General features: G+C 39.3%; 1 protein-coding gene across 12 annotated transcripts in view; it reads left to right on the top strand.

Moving 5' to 3' along the window:
- Nucleotides 1–16547, top strand: part of rbfox1 (RNA binding fox-1 homolog 1) — a 158156-nt gene that overhangs the window by 101173 nt on the left and 40436 nt on the right. For 8 of the 12 annotated variants that reach the window (XM_077212596.1, XM_077212591.1, XM_077212588.1 and 5 more), the window contains exon 2: nt 10471–10713. In XM_077212596.1, coding sequence (XP_077068711.1) covers nt 10471–10713 — 243 coding nt within the window. Of the gene's footprint in view, nt 1–5897; nt 6027–7383; nt 7471–10470; nt 10714–16547 lie in introns of those variants that run through there. The other 4 variants (XM_077212600.1, XM_077212589.1, XM_077212597.1 and 1 more) reach the window with 2 other exon arrangements.

Here is a 16547-nt window from a genome sequence, read left to right as displayed (position 1 = left end):
GCAAGCTACTTCGCCTTCAACACCCACAGAAACACAATTTCCTTACGAACATTGTCACGCCACATCACAAACAAATCGTTGATCCAGGGCTGATCTACAATTCATGAAACATAATAAAGAAATGAAAAAGCCAAGTATTCAACACTTTCAAAGGCAACACTAGCCGTCTGTGTGAGATCTGCTAATAGAATTACCCGCACACTGTTAAAGCATAGCCAAAGCACGCTAACTTTTAAGTAAGATTTCTGAGGCTCTCTTAGATAACCCTAGAGTCGGCCTGCTGCTGTGGCATTCTCTTTGTTGTATGTTACTTTTAGCTCATTTATAATTGACTGTTAAACTACTATATTTAGCACAGACACAATGGACCAATTTTGCAGGTTTCGCAAGAATGCAGCCACAAACTTCTGAGATGGCCTCCTTTTGTGAATAGTTCTTTAATTCTCCTCTACATCTTGTCTCTACGGTGACAAATCTATTTCACCCATAATGAGACCCCTTAGAAATGGGCAAAATGGAGAAAGAAGGAGGGAAGCGGGGCTGCTGAAAAGATTGTTAAGAAGTGATTCACGTCCCGATCCGCGTTCAGCCCGAGGATCTGTGTTTATTCCATATGAACCTGCCTTCCTGAGTCCCAAAGGACAACATCTATTAAGTGAGCCTGACAGTTTTCAGGCTGTCTCCATATGGCCGAGACCCTACTGCTGAGTGCCTTTGCCTGCCACGCGTTCCCTTTTCACCCACATGACATCCACCACATATAATTACAGCACATGGGAGCCCAAGCGTGCGCGTGTGTATATGTGTGTGTTGTAGGAGGAAGTGGTACAACTTCTCAGCACAAGGAGGTTTTTGGGTGGTGACCCTGACTCTCTGATTAGAAAATTAGCCCAAAACATGGCACACTAACGACCTAGGCTTATTAGCGACAGTGCCAATGTTTAGTGGGCGTGCTGGGCTGAGCTGAGCAGTGAGTGGCGGGGAGGGCCGACAGTCTCTGGAGGAGCAGAGAGGGATATATTCTGTGTTGTGGGGGAGAGAGAGAGAGAGCGATGTATCCGACACCGTTCAAACCCCTCCAAATTCAACTAGAACATGAGATTTGCGACACGGAATGGAAAGCAGATTTGTTCCAGTCGAGCGGTGGGGGGAAGGCGATGAATTTGTGATCTGGAAATGTATATGAGCTCCTCATCTGAAGCGGCAAGCCAGCCCTAGAACACGCTGGCCGAGACTGATGTGTATCAGAGGAAAGCTGGCAGGGAGAGGAACATCTGCAGGGGGAAGCGGCTCTGACTACATACCCCCCATCTGATTTGACCAACCTCTTATTTCTTTCTCGCTGTTGTAGTTTCAATCTATATTTGCTCAGTAGGGGTCATCCCTGAAGGTTCAAACATTATGCGTGTCATGAGTTTTTAGTCTTGGATCAATTTATTTAAAAAAATATATTTAAATATATTTTTAAGAAATATTATAATATTATAATATTATATATATATATATATATATATATATATATATATATATATATATATATATATATATATATATTGAGAGAGAGAGAGAAATATTGTTATATTTTTCTGTTTTTTTTTTTTTAATATTTTTAATATTTTAAAAATGAAATGAGTATGTATTATGTCAAAACCAGCTCATGTTTTTCCACTGTATATTGGGGCGTTGAGTATGGGAGGGTGTGGTTAAGTCCATACCACAAGGCAAGTACCCCATTTGCATTTATGCTCTTTTATGTGTGCCGCTGTTCTTGAAGGAGGATGAAAATCCTCTGCAGTTGTATAAAGAAACCTTAAAAGTGATTGTGTGCACAAACGTCGTATCATTTGGTTATTATGAAATGATGGCCCAGGAGGCAATGTACCAACCAGTAGTGCTGGTCATTATATGCGGTTGTCTAGGTAGTACTCATCCGAAATTCCGAGTAGCACGAGGATGCAGGCTTGGATCCATTTTACTGCCTCTTCATACCGTGCACAATATGTACTCAGCGACTGGTAATACACAAGCCAAAAGTGTTTATATTTTCTCTCAGAGTTCAACAGGGAAAAGGAACTGGGTTATGATTGCATGGCTTTGTGTTCAAAATACACCCACTTCAGGCTCTCATGCAAGCCAGCTATTGAGACCTTATTATTGCATCTCACTGACTATAAAAACATCATCCAATGCCATTAGACCAAAGCAAAGACTAAGTCTGTCAGTGAAACCATGCCTCAAATGGGTATTCTCAACTCACAAAATGGTTGCCTGTAGTTTTAAGCTGTGTGTGGTTGGATAGACGTGCGTGCCAAAGCATTCACAGTCTAAAACAAAAGTCTGAGAGCCAGCGAGGAAAATTGTATGTGTGGACTCTAAAAAAGGAAAACATAACATTTACAGTAGTCTTCTCAGAGAGTTCACCATATACTTTTAAAGGTTTCCACAAGCCCAGATCTGATGAAACTGACCTGGTTAACAGTACATGACTGATCTGAAATCAGAATAATCATTATGTGTCATTAGTCCAATAAGAAATTAAACAAAACCATTTTAATAATGTTAACATAAAATACTCTTTACAGTATGGGATACCGGAGACAGTTGTAACTTGGAGTGGGGTGTAACACGATCAGTGTAACCACTTTGAAATTTGGATCAGTTCAGTTGGTTCTCTAACTTAACTCTACAATATAACAATTATTTAAAACTTTCACCTAAATGTAAATAAAAAATACAAATATTAGGTCTGAGCAGACAGCTGAGGGTTGTAACACTAGTTTTAACAAAATGGGAAAGTGTATAAGCAGAAATTGATAAGTATGGATTTGAAAGAAGAGGTTTATTATTATATAGAAATAATTGTACCAGCACCTGGTAACTTACATCCGGTGCAATTCCTGATTACCATTCTCTCTAGAACCACTTGACCTGAAAATAAAATGGCGGCCCTTTTTATTTGCTGTCCATTATTTGTATAGGGTTTCCTTTGTTTGCCTCTTAAAAAACCCAGAGCTGCCACAGTCATCACGGTAATGTCTGATTTCCCATCAGGTGACGATTTAGCTTATTAAGGTTGCACAGATGGAGATGCTTCTGGAGGAGGATTACCAAAAGAGTTTGTCGACACACTGTTCAGAGGACCGCAGAGATGTTTGCCTTGTGAAAAATGGCAACTGCAGCCCCACTATGCAGGAAGTGCCATTGGCGAGTGCTTTAAGATGTTTAATTAAAGACGCTGTGTGACAGGAGGGAGACCTGCGCGGGGTCCAGGGACTATGCGGCTAATCCTCTTCCTGCGCACACTATCCCCTTGCGAGTGTGATTGATGAACTGATTCCTCTTTACATCTTCATTTGCATGGTGTGCTAATGCCAGCACAGGGCTGAGCGGCGGCAGACGAGAGCTCTTGCGCTAATGCCGGCTAATATGATAATGGGAAACAAGGCAAGGTTAGTCACCACTCGGCTCATCCGCAGTCTAGCCCATTAACTTTGGGCTTCAGTGCACCACTTTGCTCGCAAAATGAGGTGTCCCGCAGGCAACGTTAATCTGTTAACAAAGGGTTCTTCGATTTCGTCAAGGACGTTTAACTTGTTTTTGTGAAATGGTTAAATTAAAAAATAAAACCTGTGCAATATTCTGTGCCATTTTGTAGTGTAAATAGTGTGAGTAATGTGTTCACATGAAAAATTCCAAAAAGAAGAAGTGCACTTCAAATTCCTAGTTGTACTTAATTAACGAAAGAAAGAAGTGTGGAATGTTGAACACCTCATGCACTTGATTGTCCCAGCTTTCCTTATGCAGCAGAGGGGAAGGGGCTGTCAGAATTCGATGTTTGATGCTAAAATAATGTTATAGATGTTATAGAGTTCATGGCGCATAGTATAAGTGTATAATACATAGCATGTCATTTGGGGGGCTGTTGTATTTTCACAACGTCTGCCGGGTCCCTTTTTCTTTTGAGTTTGCATGTTTAAAAGGTAGCCTCCTGCTGGGAAATGGGTTACTTTCAAAATAGTTCACACCCATGCGCTACAAAACCTCTTGCATTATTAATTTGTTTACTCTGAGACAGGGAGTGCGATTTGATGTCTGGCTTACCGAGTCATCACGCACTCACCAAATGGCGAACTCCCCCAAAAGTGTTGGATAACGCTCACTGTGTGCGAACGCTAAAATGTTTGATACGAAAACATAGTGCGAAGCTCAACGGGAAGGAAGAGCGTCTGAGATAATGAACGGTCGAGGGGGTCCTGCCCCGCTCTATTGCTGCATGTCACTGGGGGTCTGTTGGGGAATGGTTTGCCCTCTAAGCTGAGAGTGTGTCCAGCTGAAGTGGCACTCCATGGACCTGGACAGAAGCCAGCTAACTGTCTGAAGCAAAGGGGCAGCATGCCGATCCTTAAACACCCTTGCTCGCATGCGTACTCACACACACAAGGAGCGCCTGTGGTGAGAATCCTGCATTGAGCGAGAGGAGAAAACAAAGGTGAAGGTTGATCGAACGACCAATCTATAGGAAAGAAAGGGCAGGCCCAGCAGGGGCTCAAGAAGGCCTTGCCTCAGCCTTTTTCTCTTTTTTCGAAGAGTTGGCCCAGGATTTCGCTGTGCAAGTCAGTGTGATTGAAAGAGCAAGGACAGTGGATCTTGATCCTGTTTACCTCTCAGTCTGGCCCAACCAAAATCACAGCATTGATGGATGGCAAGAGGTCAGTACTCACTTTCATTGAGTTGCACGTCCTTAAATGAACCAAACCATAAACAGACCTTACCATACAAGCACCTGATACTTGATTAAATAAGCATTATGGTTCTTGTTTACTGAAGAAATCAAGCATACACAGTGTGATTCCTTCCCATCAGGAGCGATAATATGAGTGTAGTCGAGCGTCTTATTTAAGTTCCTGATTTTTTTTTTTAACATGCTGACAAAATTCGGCTTGGATTTGTAAAGTTTACGCAATCCTATTCTAATGTGAAAGAACTTAGACGACCACATATGATTGCTCAGAATCATTTTTGTATTACCATTTTGTTTATTTTTTACAAAATAACTCAATTTGTTACTGTGTGATATAATTTGACTTATTTTCAGAAAATATATGGATTTTAAAAAAAGGTGGTTTTTAGAGAGCATGTTTTATTAATAGGCTATTTTCCTTACATTTTTTTAATTTGTTGATTTGTTTTCAGAGGGGAAAAAATTATCTTGTTTCAATATTAAATTTTTAGACTCAAACTCCCATTTAGACTCCCATACTCTTCATTATGGAGCCCCTAAAGGGACTTGGAAATGAAACAAAATAGATTTCAATTCTTTTGCATTCTCTCGCAAAAGTTTCACGTTCCCCCTAGAAACGTTGTGTTCTCTTGCAAAAACCTTTGCGTTCCCCTAGAAATGTTGCTCACAAAAAAATCTAAAGTTTTGCAGCCAATTTGCATAGTTTCTCGGGGGAAAACAAAACATTTCTGAGAGGACACAAAAGCATTGAAATATATTTTTTCCTCCAATTTCATTTATTTTCCCATCACCATGCCCCTTTAGGCTCCATTCTTCATAGTTTAAACCTATGTTTAAAAAAAGAGGGATTCTGAGATTAGTGTTCATTTCACCATCAGCGATACAATCCAAATCCAACAGATGCACATTCACAGACAGACAACAGCCTCGCCTTTAACATCATTTCACAATCTATATCACAGCTCTAAATTAAGTTTAGTTTACATGCTTGCTTAATAGCCTGAATCGCTAACATTTCAGAGTGTCGAACATTAGTTATGAACAGAGAGAGAGAGAGTAATTTTGGAGCTTAGCTTTCGCTTGCATTAGTTCCCTCCTCCTTCTCCACCCCTCCTTTCCCTTCCGCTCACATACTCACACACTCACTCTCTCCCTCTCGCTACACAGTGGTTGAACACACACCCTCATCTATAATTGATGCTTGCTTTAGGCAGATGCTGCAGGGATTGGGACTAAGGCAGCTGCTTAGTTTATGGAGGAAAAAGGGAGCAAGATGGTGGAACAGGTATTTTTTCCCTGTTATTCTGCTTACCAAGCGCATTAGTGCATTTTTTTTCCCCTGCCCGTCTTCCTTTTGTGCTGTGGCTGCACAAGAGAGCGAGTGGCTTGTGAGTGAGTGAGTGAGTGTGTGAGTGTGTGTGTGTGTGTGTGTGTGTGTGTGTGTGTGTGTGTGTGTGTGTGTGTGTGTGTGTGTGTGTGTGTGTGTGTGTGTGTGTGTGTGTGTGTGTGTGTGTGTGTGTATGTGTGTGTGAGAGAGAGAGTGTGCTCTTTGAAGAAAGAGGGAGCCCCCTTCAGCAACTCTTTTTCAGGCTGCCTTAGCAGCAGCTGTTTTGCTCTCTTTTCACACATTTCGCCATCTCTTTCTTTCTCATTTCTCTCCAATCCATCTCTGAGCTCTGTTTCGTGTTGGTCTAGGTGGCTAAACTCACAAATTTGGCAGCACACAATTAAATGAGCCGAATTCTGTCCTCCAGCCTGAGAAGAGTGAGTGAGGCAGACGAGAGTTAGACGCGCTGCTCTTCAAACTGTTTATTTTGCTCCATAATAGTCAAACACTACCGGCAAGAACTTTGACACGTACCGCTTTAGTGCTACTGTGCTCCACCTGGCTTTCCATCATTTTTAAGGCATTAGCATGCGGTTGAACTCATCGTGACCGTGAGCTGCGTCTATTCGCGTACATGCAGAATTTAGAGCGACTTCTTGCCTACGGGAGTGAGGTAGGAGTAGTCTCGTTGTGTGCAAAATTATATTTGCAAAGTGTTGTAAAAAGCTCCTTACCCTAACATAGCCACTTTTTTATAGCTGCGTATGCTTAAGTGTTCGCCTGGAAGCCGAGCAAGTGATGAATCCAGTGCGCTGCCACGTAAAACATATTTCAGTCCTCCAAATGTGGTTCTCATTAGGGTGGAGGCCAAAGCGTTTAGCTAAGGCTGACTGTCTGCCATCGCATTTTTTCTCCCAGTGTTTGCCAACAGCAATTTTACGAGGGCCTCCAAAAAATCTCAGCGACGGCACGACTACAATGACCGCAAATTTAGAGCTCCTAGCAGACTTGCACCGTCAGGGTCTTCCCACACCACGGAGAAGCACCACTGTCTTTACTCTAACTTTCCTTCCACCCTCCCCTTAACGTCTTTGACACTTGTGTATAAAGAGTTTAGCACTCCTGATCAAATGATAGTCTAATTATGGCGTGGTGTGCCCGCTCTTGAATATTAATGTGCTATGCGAAGTGCTGATGGTGTTAATGGAAAACAGCGTGATGTGTGTAACATCTGCTTAAGGAACAGCAGGGATTTTTTTTACAAGGTCCCTTTTACAGAGTAGCAAGTTGCGGCTTCCCTCCTGGCTCTTCTCGGCTCATTCAACTTGCCAAGAATGAAAATCCTGTCATTATTTACACGTTATTCCAAAGCCGTGTGACTGACTTCTGGGGAATGCAAAAGGTGAATTTTTGAAGAACATCCTGGCCACTCTTTTCAGTATTTGCATTTACAGATTTGGCAGATGCTTTTATCCAAAGTGACTTGCATTCAAGGTATACCTTTTTATTAGTTCATACATTTCTTGGGGATCGAACCCATGACTTAGCCGTACTGGAGCTGTTAAGCATAAAACATGATGCAGAAGTACCATAAAGGTATCCTAAATGTGGTCCATATGACCGTATAATCTTTCTAAAATGTCAATTTTCACTACTAGTAGGTAATTCGAAACCCAGTTTTCATTTATTGCCTTCCACTCCAGTGGGCAACCAGATCACTGAGACAGTGAGGTAAACTTGAACAAATTATTTAGTCCAGTTTTCCAAAACATAGCAACTTATTCATTGAAAAGATTTGATTTAAAAGAACTGTTCATGGATATGGCATCACTATACATGTACTGTACACTATACACATACACACTATACATACATGTCCCTCACACATCATATGCTGTTGTATAGGAAAATCATATGGGTTTGGAACAACATGAGAGTGAGTGAAGACAGATTTAAATTTTAGACTGGAATACTCATTTAAATCACAGATAGAGCTGTGGACTTTTTCTCCTTTTATCCTACGCTTTGTACGTAGGGGGTGTTTCTGTGTAGTGTGGCATTGTGGTCAGAGGAGAGAAAGTGGTGGCAGAGTGTATTTTGCTCTTTTTATAATGTGCAGTTGTCCTGTGTCAGAGTGTGTTCTCAACAGGCCTGTGGGCGCTGGGATCTCTCTGCCTACATAACTCATGGTTTGGCATGGAGAAGATGTGAATTTGTGTGTATGAAGTGTGTCACGAAGTGTTTCCTCCTGTAAGAATGGAAAATAACCAATTCGATCTCTTTAATATCTCAATCATTTCTCCTAGACTGCAGTAAGAATAAATGGAGAGCGAACAGAATTTTTTTCTTAAAGCTGTCTAAAAAATTGTCTCCATATACTTTCTTAAAGGAATAGTTCACCCAAAAATGAAAATACTGTCATAATTTACTAACCCTCATATAATTCCAAACCTGTAAGACTTTCTGTCTTCGGTTCAATCAGATGTTGTCCAATGGCATCCATATTAACTTTCATTGTATGGACAAAAGTAATTTTCAAAAACGTTTGTTTCTGCAGAAGAAAGTCTAAGTCATGACATGAGGGTGAGTAAATGATGACATAATTTTCATTTTTGGATGAAGTCACCTGCTTCTCTGATTTTTCTCCTAAAATGTGTTTCTTTGGTATCTTGAGAAATATGAGCACACTGAAAGTCTTTCTTAAAGTCAAAGAAATGAATGCAAACACTTCTCTTCAAATTCTCCCAATGCCTAATCTGAGCTACACTATCCACACTCATTATGGCTATACATCTATACTTGTATGTATGTTAACTATTGACATTTGTCACTTCTGACCATGTTGTTATTAAAACTATTTTTTTAAAGTTTTCATTATCTGAAATAAAACTAAAATACAACAACAACAAAAAAAATCTATATTTGATGGAAAACTTGAAAAACTGAAATAAAGCTATACGTATGTTTTTTTCAAATACAATAGCACATTTTACAATTTACTAAAAACTGAAAATATAAAAATAAAAGCTAATTTAAAAATATGAATTATACTATACTTGAGAAATAATATTAAATAACACTGGCCTCTGAGCAATACAATTTTCCAGATGGCTTTACAGAACAAAAACACCATCTGTTTATACAAAATCCAGACAAATAAAGAAAGGTACTGTACCATCACCTAAGGTTGAAACAAATAGTATCCACGTCAATTCCACACAGCCATTCAGATGAATGAATTTTTCATGAAATTTCCCCATTACCTGTGCTGTCGTGCATCATTTGACCCAAGTTTGTTGTGTGTTTTCATTCTGCTAATTTGCCGTTGTTTATTGATAGCGAACGCTAATTTAGGTGGCTTTTTGGTCTCTCGTGCACGGCTTGCAAAGTTGTGGTTTAGCGTAGATTTGGTGTGCGAGGTCTATAGATGTCTCCATGCATAAGTGGATAATCTGGGTGCTAAGAGGTGGATGAATTGGTCCTGATCAAATAAGAAAGCTCGAGATAAAGGTCTGATAAGCGTTGTGTACGGAAAGCATTTGTCTGTGGGTGTGCTTGTTCATTTGTTGTCGGTCCGGTGCATGCTAACACTGTAATTTAATTGGCCCAGCTGTATGAAAGAACTTGTGTCTGAAGCTGAGCGTGTGCTTCGCTAATAGTTCAACACACAGAGAGCACGGATGATGGTAGATGAAGCTTGTGTATGTGGACCTCAAATATGGACCAAATGTATGAGGACATAATGAGCATGTTGGATACATAAAACCAAGTATAGAATCATGTCTGACCTCTTTTGTCCGAATGAGAGTAATTCCCATGATCCAACGTCAGGCTGAATACCAATGAAAATGTGAATAATAACTTATTTGAGTAACTTAACGAATAATGAACTATACTGAATTATAGAAACAAAATATCCATTAGACTGATTATCCATCAAACACAAGGATAAAGCATTTTCATGAATATTTTTCAAAATATTTTCATGAACATATTTAAAATAACAGTGCAGTAGTAAGTCTTAAGCCAATATGACTAAAATGTAAACAAGTTTGCAGGATGTTTGAACACTCTTTCTGGACTCAAAGTTATGAGTTACTTGTCACTATCTCCTGCTGTAACTATGTAACCTGCATGAAGGGTCGGTGAATGAATCTGAATTAATCTATTTTTGGTGGATTTGAAAAAACTAAGATGACTCAAAATCCCCACCACTCACACAAAGCATTTATTTTACAAAGATTAGATTTATAAAATAATACGTTTGCAATAAATAGCTGTTGTTGCAGCTAAAATAACTATAAACGAACGCCCATGGTTGTGAAACTGGCGTGTGAACTGTCATTTAGTGAACTATGCTATAATGTCGCTAATATTTTGCTGTTGTTCTCTGTTTTTTCAGGGTAATCAAGACGCCCCAGCACCCCCAGAAACCATGGCCCAGCCTTACCCATCGGCCCAGTTCGCTCCCCCTCAGAACGGCATTCCTGCTGAGTACACGCCGTCCCATCCTCACCCGACTCCAGAGTACCCGGGCCAGACCCCCGTGGCAGAGCACACCCTGAACATGTACCCCCCTGCCCAGACGCACAGTGAGCCCAGCGGACCAGACAACAGCGTACAGTCGGTCTCCGGCACAGCCACAGTAAGCGCCGCTCTCTACAGAATATCTCTCTCTTTCTCGCTTTCTCGATCTCCGACTCTTCTTGATGGCATTGCTGGTCACGGTTCAGGTTTTATGGATTGTGCTGTGGATTGAGGTGCCCTCCGTGATCTGCCCTCCAAGGACATCAGTGCTGTAGCCTGCCTTAATATTTCATATGTTTCAGGGCATTTCCATGAATAATTGACTATCTTTGTGTTATTTCACTTACTCAGAGTACAAAGTGCTCTCGCTGAATTTAGTTTGGAGAGGTTTTCCCTCTAGGTTTTTAAAATAATTTCAAGAAAGTTTTCTGTTCTAAAATTGTACGATTCAGCGCAATTCTGCACAGTAACAAGAAGTCGCTGGAGAATTTGGTTTATTAAAAGAATAGTTTTCCTAAAAATCAAAGTTATGTCATTACTTTCTCACGCTCATGACGTGAGCTGTAAAATGTTGGTCTGTTCCTCATGCAAAGCTATTATTTGGCTTCAATAGACTGTCTATTTGTTAATTGTGGACTCAGTGATTTATTTAAATTATGTAGGTTTTTTTCATTTGATAAATATTATAAAATATTATATTAGAGTTCTTATATAATAATACATTTAAAACTTCATTATTCATCATAACCTATAGGTCAGTTGAGTAGAATCATTCAGTGTGAATTGTTAGTTTATTGTAATATAGGCCTGTGTATAATTCATAGCGTTATGTAAAGAACTCATATAATTCAGATGTATCCCTTTGACTGGGATTTTGTAATTTGATGATATCAGATGTATTTTATATATTCTACAACAATCTGTATTTATTTCCCCTAATAATATGTATTATCACCCTATTAATGCTAGTCATTTTAAAATATGTTAAAATTAAGCATTAAATGTGTTCACTAGTTTGTATGGCACAAGATGTGCAACAAATCTTCAAAAATGTCTACTTTTGTGTTGCATGGGGGAGGGGGGATTAAAGCATGCATGTTTGGATTGACGTGAGGGGGAGAAAAATGATGATAGAAGTTTAATTTTGGGGTGACCCATTCCTTTTTAGGAGAAACTCCTTTTGTATCCCATAATTAGACCATTTGCTAAACAGACAAAATGTTTAAACAGTTTTACTGATGATTTGAAGGAAAATATGAGCTTTCTTGCGAACAGCGGCCAGATTTTCATTGCCTATCCTACCTTAGCGTTCAAATTTCTTTTCTAGTGCCAGAGCAGAAGGGAGCAAAACCACATCTGGAAAAGCCATTATCCCCCCTCCCCCCCCTCTCTCTCTCTCTCTCTTTCTCTCTCTCTCTCTCTCTCTCTCTCTCTCTCTCTCTCTCTCTCTCTCTCTCTCTCTCTCTCTTTCTCTCTATCAGTCTCTTTCCTTCACTTTATGAGCCTAGAGAAAGCAAAACTTTACAGACATCCAAAGCTATGACCTCATCTGGCTGGAGCTGTTTTTAGATCCAAGTCGTTCCTCAAACTGATCCTTCATCTACAAACAAAAGAGGCCTAGACTGTGATACTTCCCTCATTCTCATCTTCCCTCATTCTCATATTTTCTTTGTTTGTTGGAGGAGGTGATAACCAATCAGCTCCCAGAGAAACGTTTTAATACGATAATTGATGATTTTCATTGCTGTTTTGACAGAGCGCAGTGCCACATTCTCAGTGGTCAGTGTGAGAGAGCTTGTGGTGGATTTCATGAATGCATATGGAACAGTATTTACTTTCCAAAAGCAAACAATAATATATCTTTGTAGTAATGTTTTACAATACATTTCTGTTTGTTAACATTAGTTGATGCAATTGCTAACATGAGCTAACAATGAACAATACATTTATTCATCTAGGTTAATGTTAATTTCTACATAAACTACTGTTCAAAAGATTGAGGTCATTAATTTTTTTTTTTCAAAGAAATTAAAGGGGCTTTCGGCAACTATTTCAGCTTAATAAAACCGTTAAGAAATCATTTGGATGGTTTAATAACCTGTTCTGGTGAGAATGGTGACTCCCTACCCCCACCCCCCCACCCCACCACCCAAACCCCCCCACAACGTTCCTAGGCGTTCCTACCCACCTCGTTAGACACAGCTCCACACGATAAAGCTGGCCGGCTCCTATAATAACAAATGCACATGAGCAGTGGTAGAAAGGGGGAGGAGGGTGCCGCAAGTGAGTTTTTTTACGACATTGTTGTGAAATATACGCCTCAAAGCTGTAGGGGGAGCTCGTTGAGAAAACATGCAACAACAAAAGTGAAAATGAGCGAAGAAATTGCTAGAGTTGCCGAATGCCCCTTTAAGACTTTTATTCAGCAAGGATTAAAGGGTTAGTTCACCCAAAAATGAAAATTTGTGTCATTAATTACTCACCCTCGTGTTATTCCAAACCTGTAAGACTTTCGTTCATCTTTGAAAACACAAATTAAGATATTTTAATTAAATCTAAAAGCATTCTGTGCCCCTGTTAACAGCTATGCAACTATCACTTTGATGCTTGAAAAAGTTCATAAAGAGATCGTAAAACTAATCCATACATTTACATTTATTCATTTAGCAGACGAATATGATTTGAGTGGTTTAGTCAAAGTTTTCTGAAGAGACATGATCGCTTTTTATGATGAACAGATTACATTTTTAAATTTAGGCTTTACAATAAATGGAGGGACAGATATCTCTTAGATTTCTTTAAAATATCTTCATTTGTGTCCCGAAGATGAAAAAAAGTCTTATGGGTTTGGAACGACATGAGGGAGAGAAATTAATGACAGAATTTAAAATTTTTTGGTGAACTATCCCTTTAAATATGTTGTATATGACAGGAAAACGTGACACAAAAGTGCCAGTAAAGACATTTACAATGATATAAAAGATTTTTATTTTTATTTTTTTCTAATAAATGCTGTTTTTGGCTTTTACAAAATTATAAAGCAGCACAACTCTTTTCAACATTGATAATAATAATAATAAATGTTTCTTGAGCATCAAATCATCATATTAGAATGATTTCTGAAGGATCATGTGACACTGAAGACTGGAGTAATGATGCTGAAAATTCAGCTTTACCATCACAGGAAAAAATTACATTTTAAAATATATTCAAATAGAAAACAGTTATTTTAAATTGTATTAATATTTCACAATATTACTGATTTTTTACTACATTTTTGATGAAACGTCGTTGAGTATAAGAGACTTCTTTCAAAAAACAGCCGACACCAAACTTTTGAACAGCAGTGTATACTAATACATTTTTAGCATATGAAGTTTCTCAAATTAACAATTGTTTAGATATAATAATGAGCAATTGGTTATTTATATATTAACATTATCCTAAATTGATAAATGCTGTAATGAAATGTTTCTTTTTAGTTTATTATACCTTATGACGTGATAATGTTAATGAATTTAAACTTATTGTAAAATGGGTGACACTTTACAGTAAGGTTTCGTTAGTTAACATTAGTTAACTACTTAAGTTAACATAAACTAAGTATAAAAAACACTTATACAGCATTTATTAAACTTAGTTCATGTTAATTTGAACATTTACTAATAAATCAATCAAATCAAAAGTTGTATTTGTTAACATTAGTTAATCCACTGTGAACTCACATGAACAAACAATGAACAGTTTGTATTTTTATAAACTAATGTTAACAAAGATTAAGATAAATTTAATTTCAGCAGTTTTGTTATGGCTGTTATTATTAATTGTCACCTTCATTTCAGGACATTAGTCATCAGATTCTCAGTAAACACCACGGGTGTAATGATGGTCACACGCATTACGCAGAGGTGGACCTTTAATTTAACCGACCTGAGTGGTTGTTAAAACCAGCCCACTCACAGATCATTTTAAGTTCATTTAGTTTCGGACAATACAGAAAATGGTGATGTCGGAGTGGGTGAGCTGTTTACTCTGTAATTAGCCCGTCCATTGCCTCCAGTTTGACCCATTAAGGTGGTTTGCGGGCACTGTGTGAACATGATAGCCAGGCATTATCTCATTGACTGTAATCAGTCAATCGCAGTGACATGCAGGTACTGCTTCCTCTCAAGTGACCTTTCGCTACTGGATAGTGTCACTTCAGAAAGATGAGTGGTTTATTTGGTCTCAAATTTGTTTGAAATCTGTTGATTATTTTCTCAGTTTTTTTCTAAATAAAGGATGTTTCACAAATGGTGTGGATGTCAGCTCAATATGTCGGCTTGCTGCTCTGACTCCTGTCGTGCTTCATTGGCCGCCTTCCCCGATGTGGTCCCGAGAGAGACGGCCCCGGCGTGCCCATCCTCATCCAGACAGAGTGAGAGCTGATTTCCTTAAGGGAGGGCACGTGTGGACTGGGCCGTACCGGCAAGAGGGCAGACATCTTGCAGAACGTCCCCCTCTCAACCCCTCTGGTGCAGCTTTTTGGGGTCGACGGATGGTTGTAGACGCACAGATGATAGTGGAGGTTGACTTAGACAGCTACTGCGTTTCATCCTAGTAATGTTGCTGTGCTGAAAATAGCACATCTTAAAATGGCATCATTGCTGATGTACGTTATCTGTCTTTTTTTGCCTCTGCGGTTCACTGAGTGCAGGAAACCCTCAGTGTTGTACCTCTGAGCTATTGTGCAGTTGTTTGTGCATGAGAACGTCTTCGCAAATGAGCTTGCAGCACTCTGAAGCACTGAGCGCTGTGGCTTTGGTTGGTTTATCTTTCCCAAATGCTTGGTTTTTATTTTTCTGCTCATGTAAAACCAACATTCCAGCAAAATATGCGTCTGTTATAATGAACGACTATTAATGAATCCTTTGATACCAAAAAAGATTAACTGGAAGCCTTTTTTTTTACTGTTTGTTATTGTTTTTCCCTCCATGTTGAAGTCCTCTGCCAGTGAAAAGAATGCGGCACAGATGGCACGCTATGTAAACTGTCAGCCGTATGCATGCTATACACACTCACACACACACAGGCTATATTTTTACCTGGCACACATCCCAGAATTGTTCCGAGAAAGGAATGATAAACATTCCACTCCTTTTAGGTTAAGTAGGTTACTGGCCGTATATATATTTATATTTATATTTATATTTATATTTATGTACACAAACATATATATTCTACTAAATAAACATTTCATGAAGAAAAATGTCACACACACACACACACACACACACACACACACATACATACATACATACATACATACATATACATATATACATAAATTAAATATGGAATATTTATCCCTTATTCACTTTTTTATGAAATGTACAACACATTATTACACAAAAGCTCCCTTATGGATCAATGACGGTTTATGCAATTATTACACATTCCCCCACACTGAACAATTCCTCGGAAAGGAAAATATTTTGAAGGCACTTTATACTCCAAGCCCTCACTGTGAGGTTATCTTTTTGTGTCCAGCGCTGCCATATGTGTGTCCGTGTGGGCTCTTAAACTCCAGCGGCTGTGAGTGTGTGTGTGTGTGTGTGTATGTGTGTGTGTGTGTGTGTGTGTGTGTGTGTGTGTGTGTGTGTGTGTGTGTGTGTGTGTGTGTGTGTGTGTGTGTGTGTGTGTGTGTGTGTGTGTGTGTGTGTGTGTGTGTGTGTGTGTGTGTGTGTGTGTGTGTGTGTGTGTGTGTGTGTGTGTGTGTGTGTGTGTGTGTGTGTGTGTGTGTGTGTGTGTGTGTGTGTGTGTGTGTGTGTGTGTGTGTGTGTGTGTGTGTGTGTGCTCAGAGCACACACCGGCAGCCCTGTCACTGTTTGCCGTTTAGCACTCAGTGTGAGATCAATGAATGGTAAACACTCACAACTCTGTGAGTCCCCAATCAGTAATTGAGTAGGTCTC

Source organism: Siphateles boraxobius, unplaced genomic scaffold, assembly GCF_051911475.1.
Source record: "Siphateles boraxobius isolate OS27281-9 unplaced genomic scaffold, OSU_SipBor_1 66, whole genome shotgun sequence".
Lineage (NCBI taxonomy): Eukaryota > Metazoa > Chordata > Actinopteri > Cypriniformes > Leuciscidae > Siphateles > Siphateles boraxobius.
This window is presented reverse-complemented; position numbering and strand designations above follow the sequence as displayed.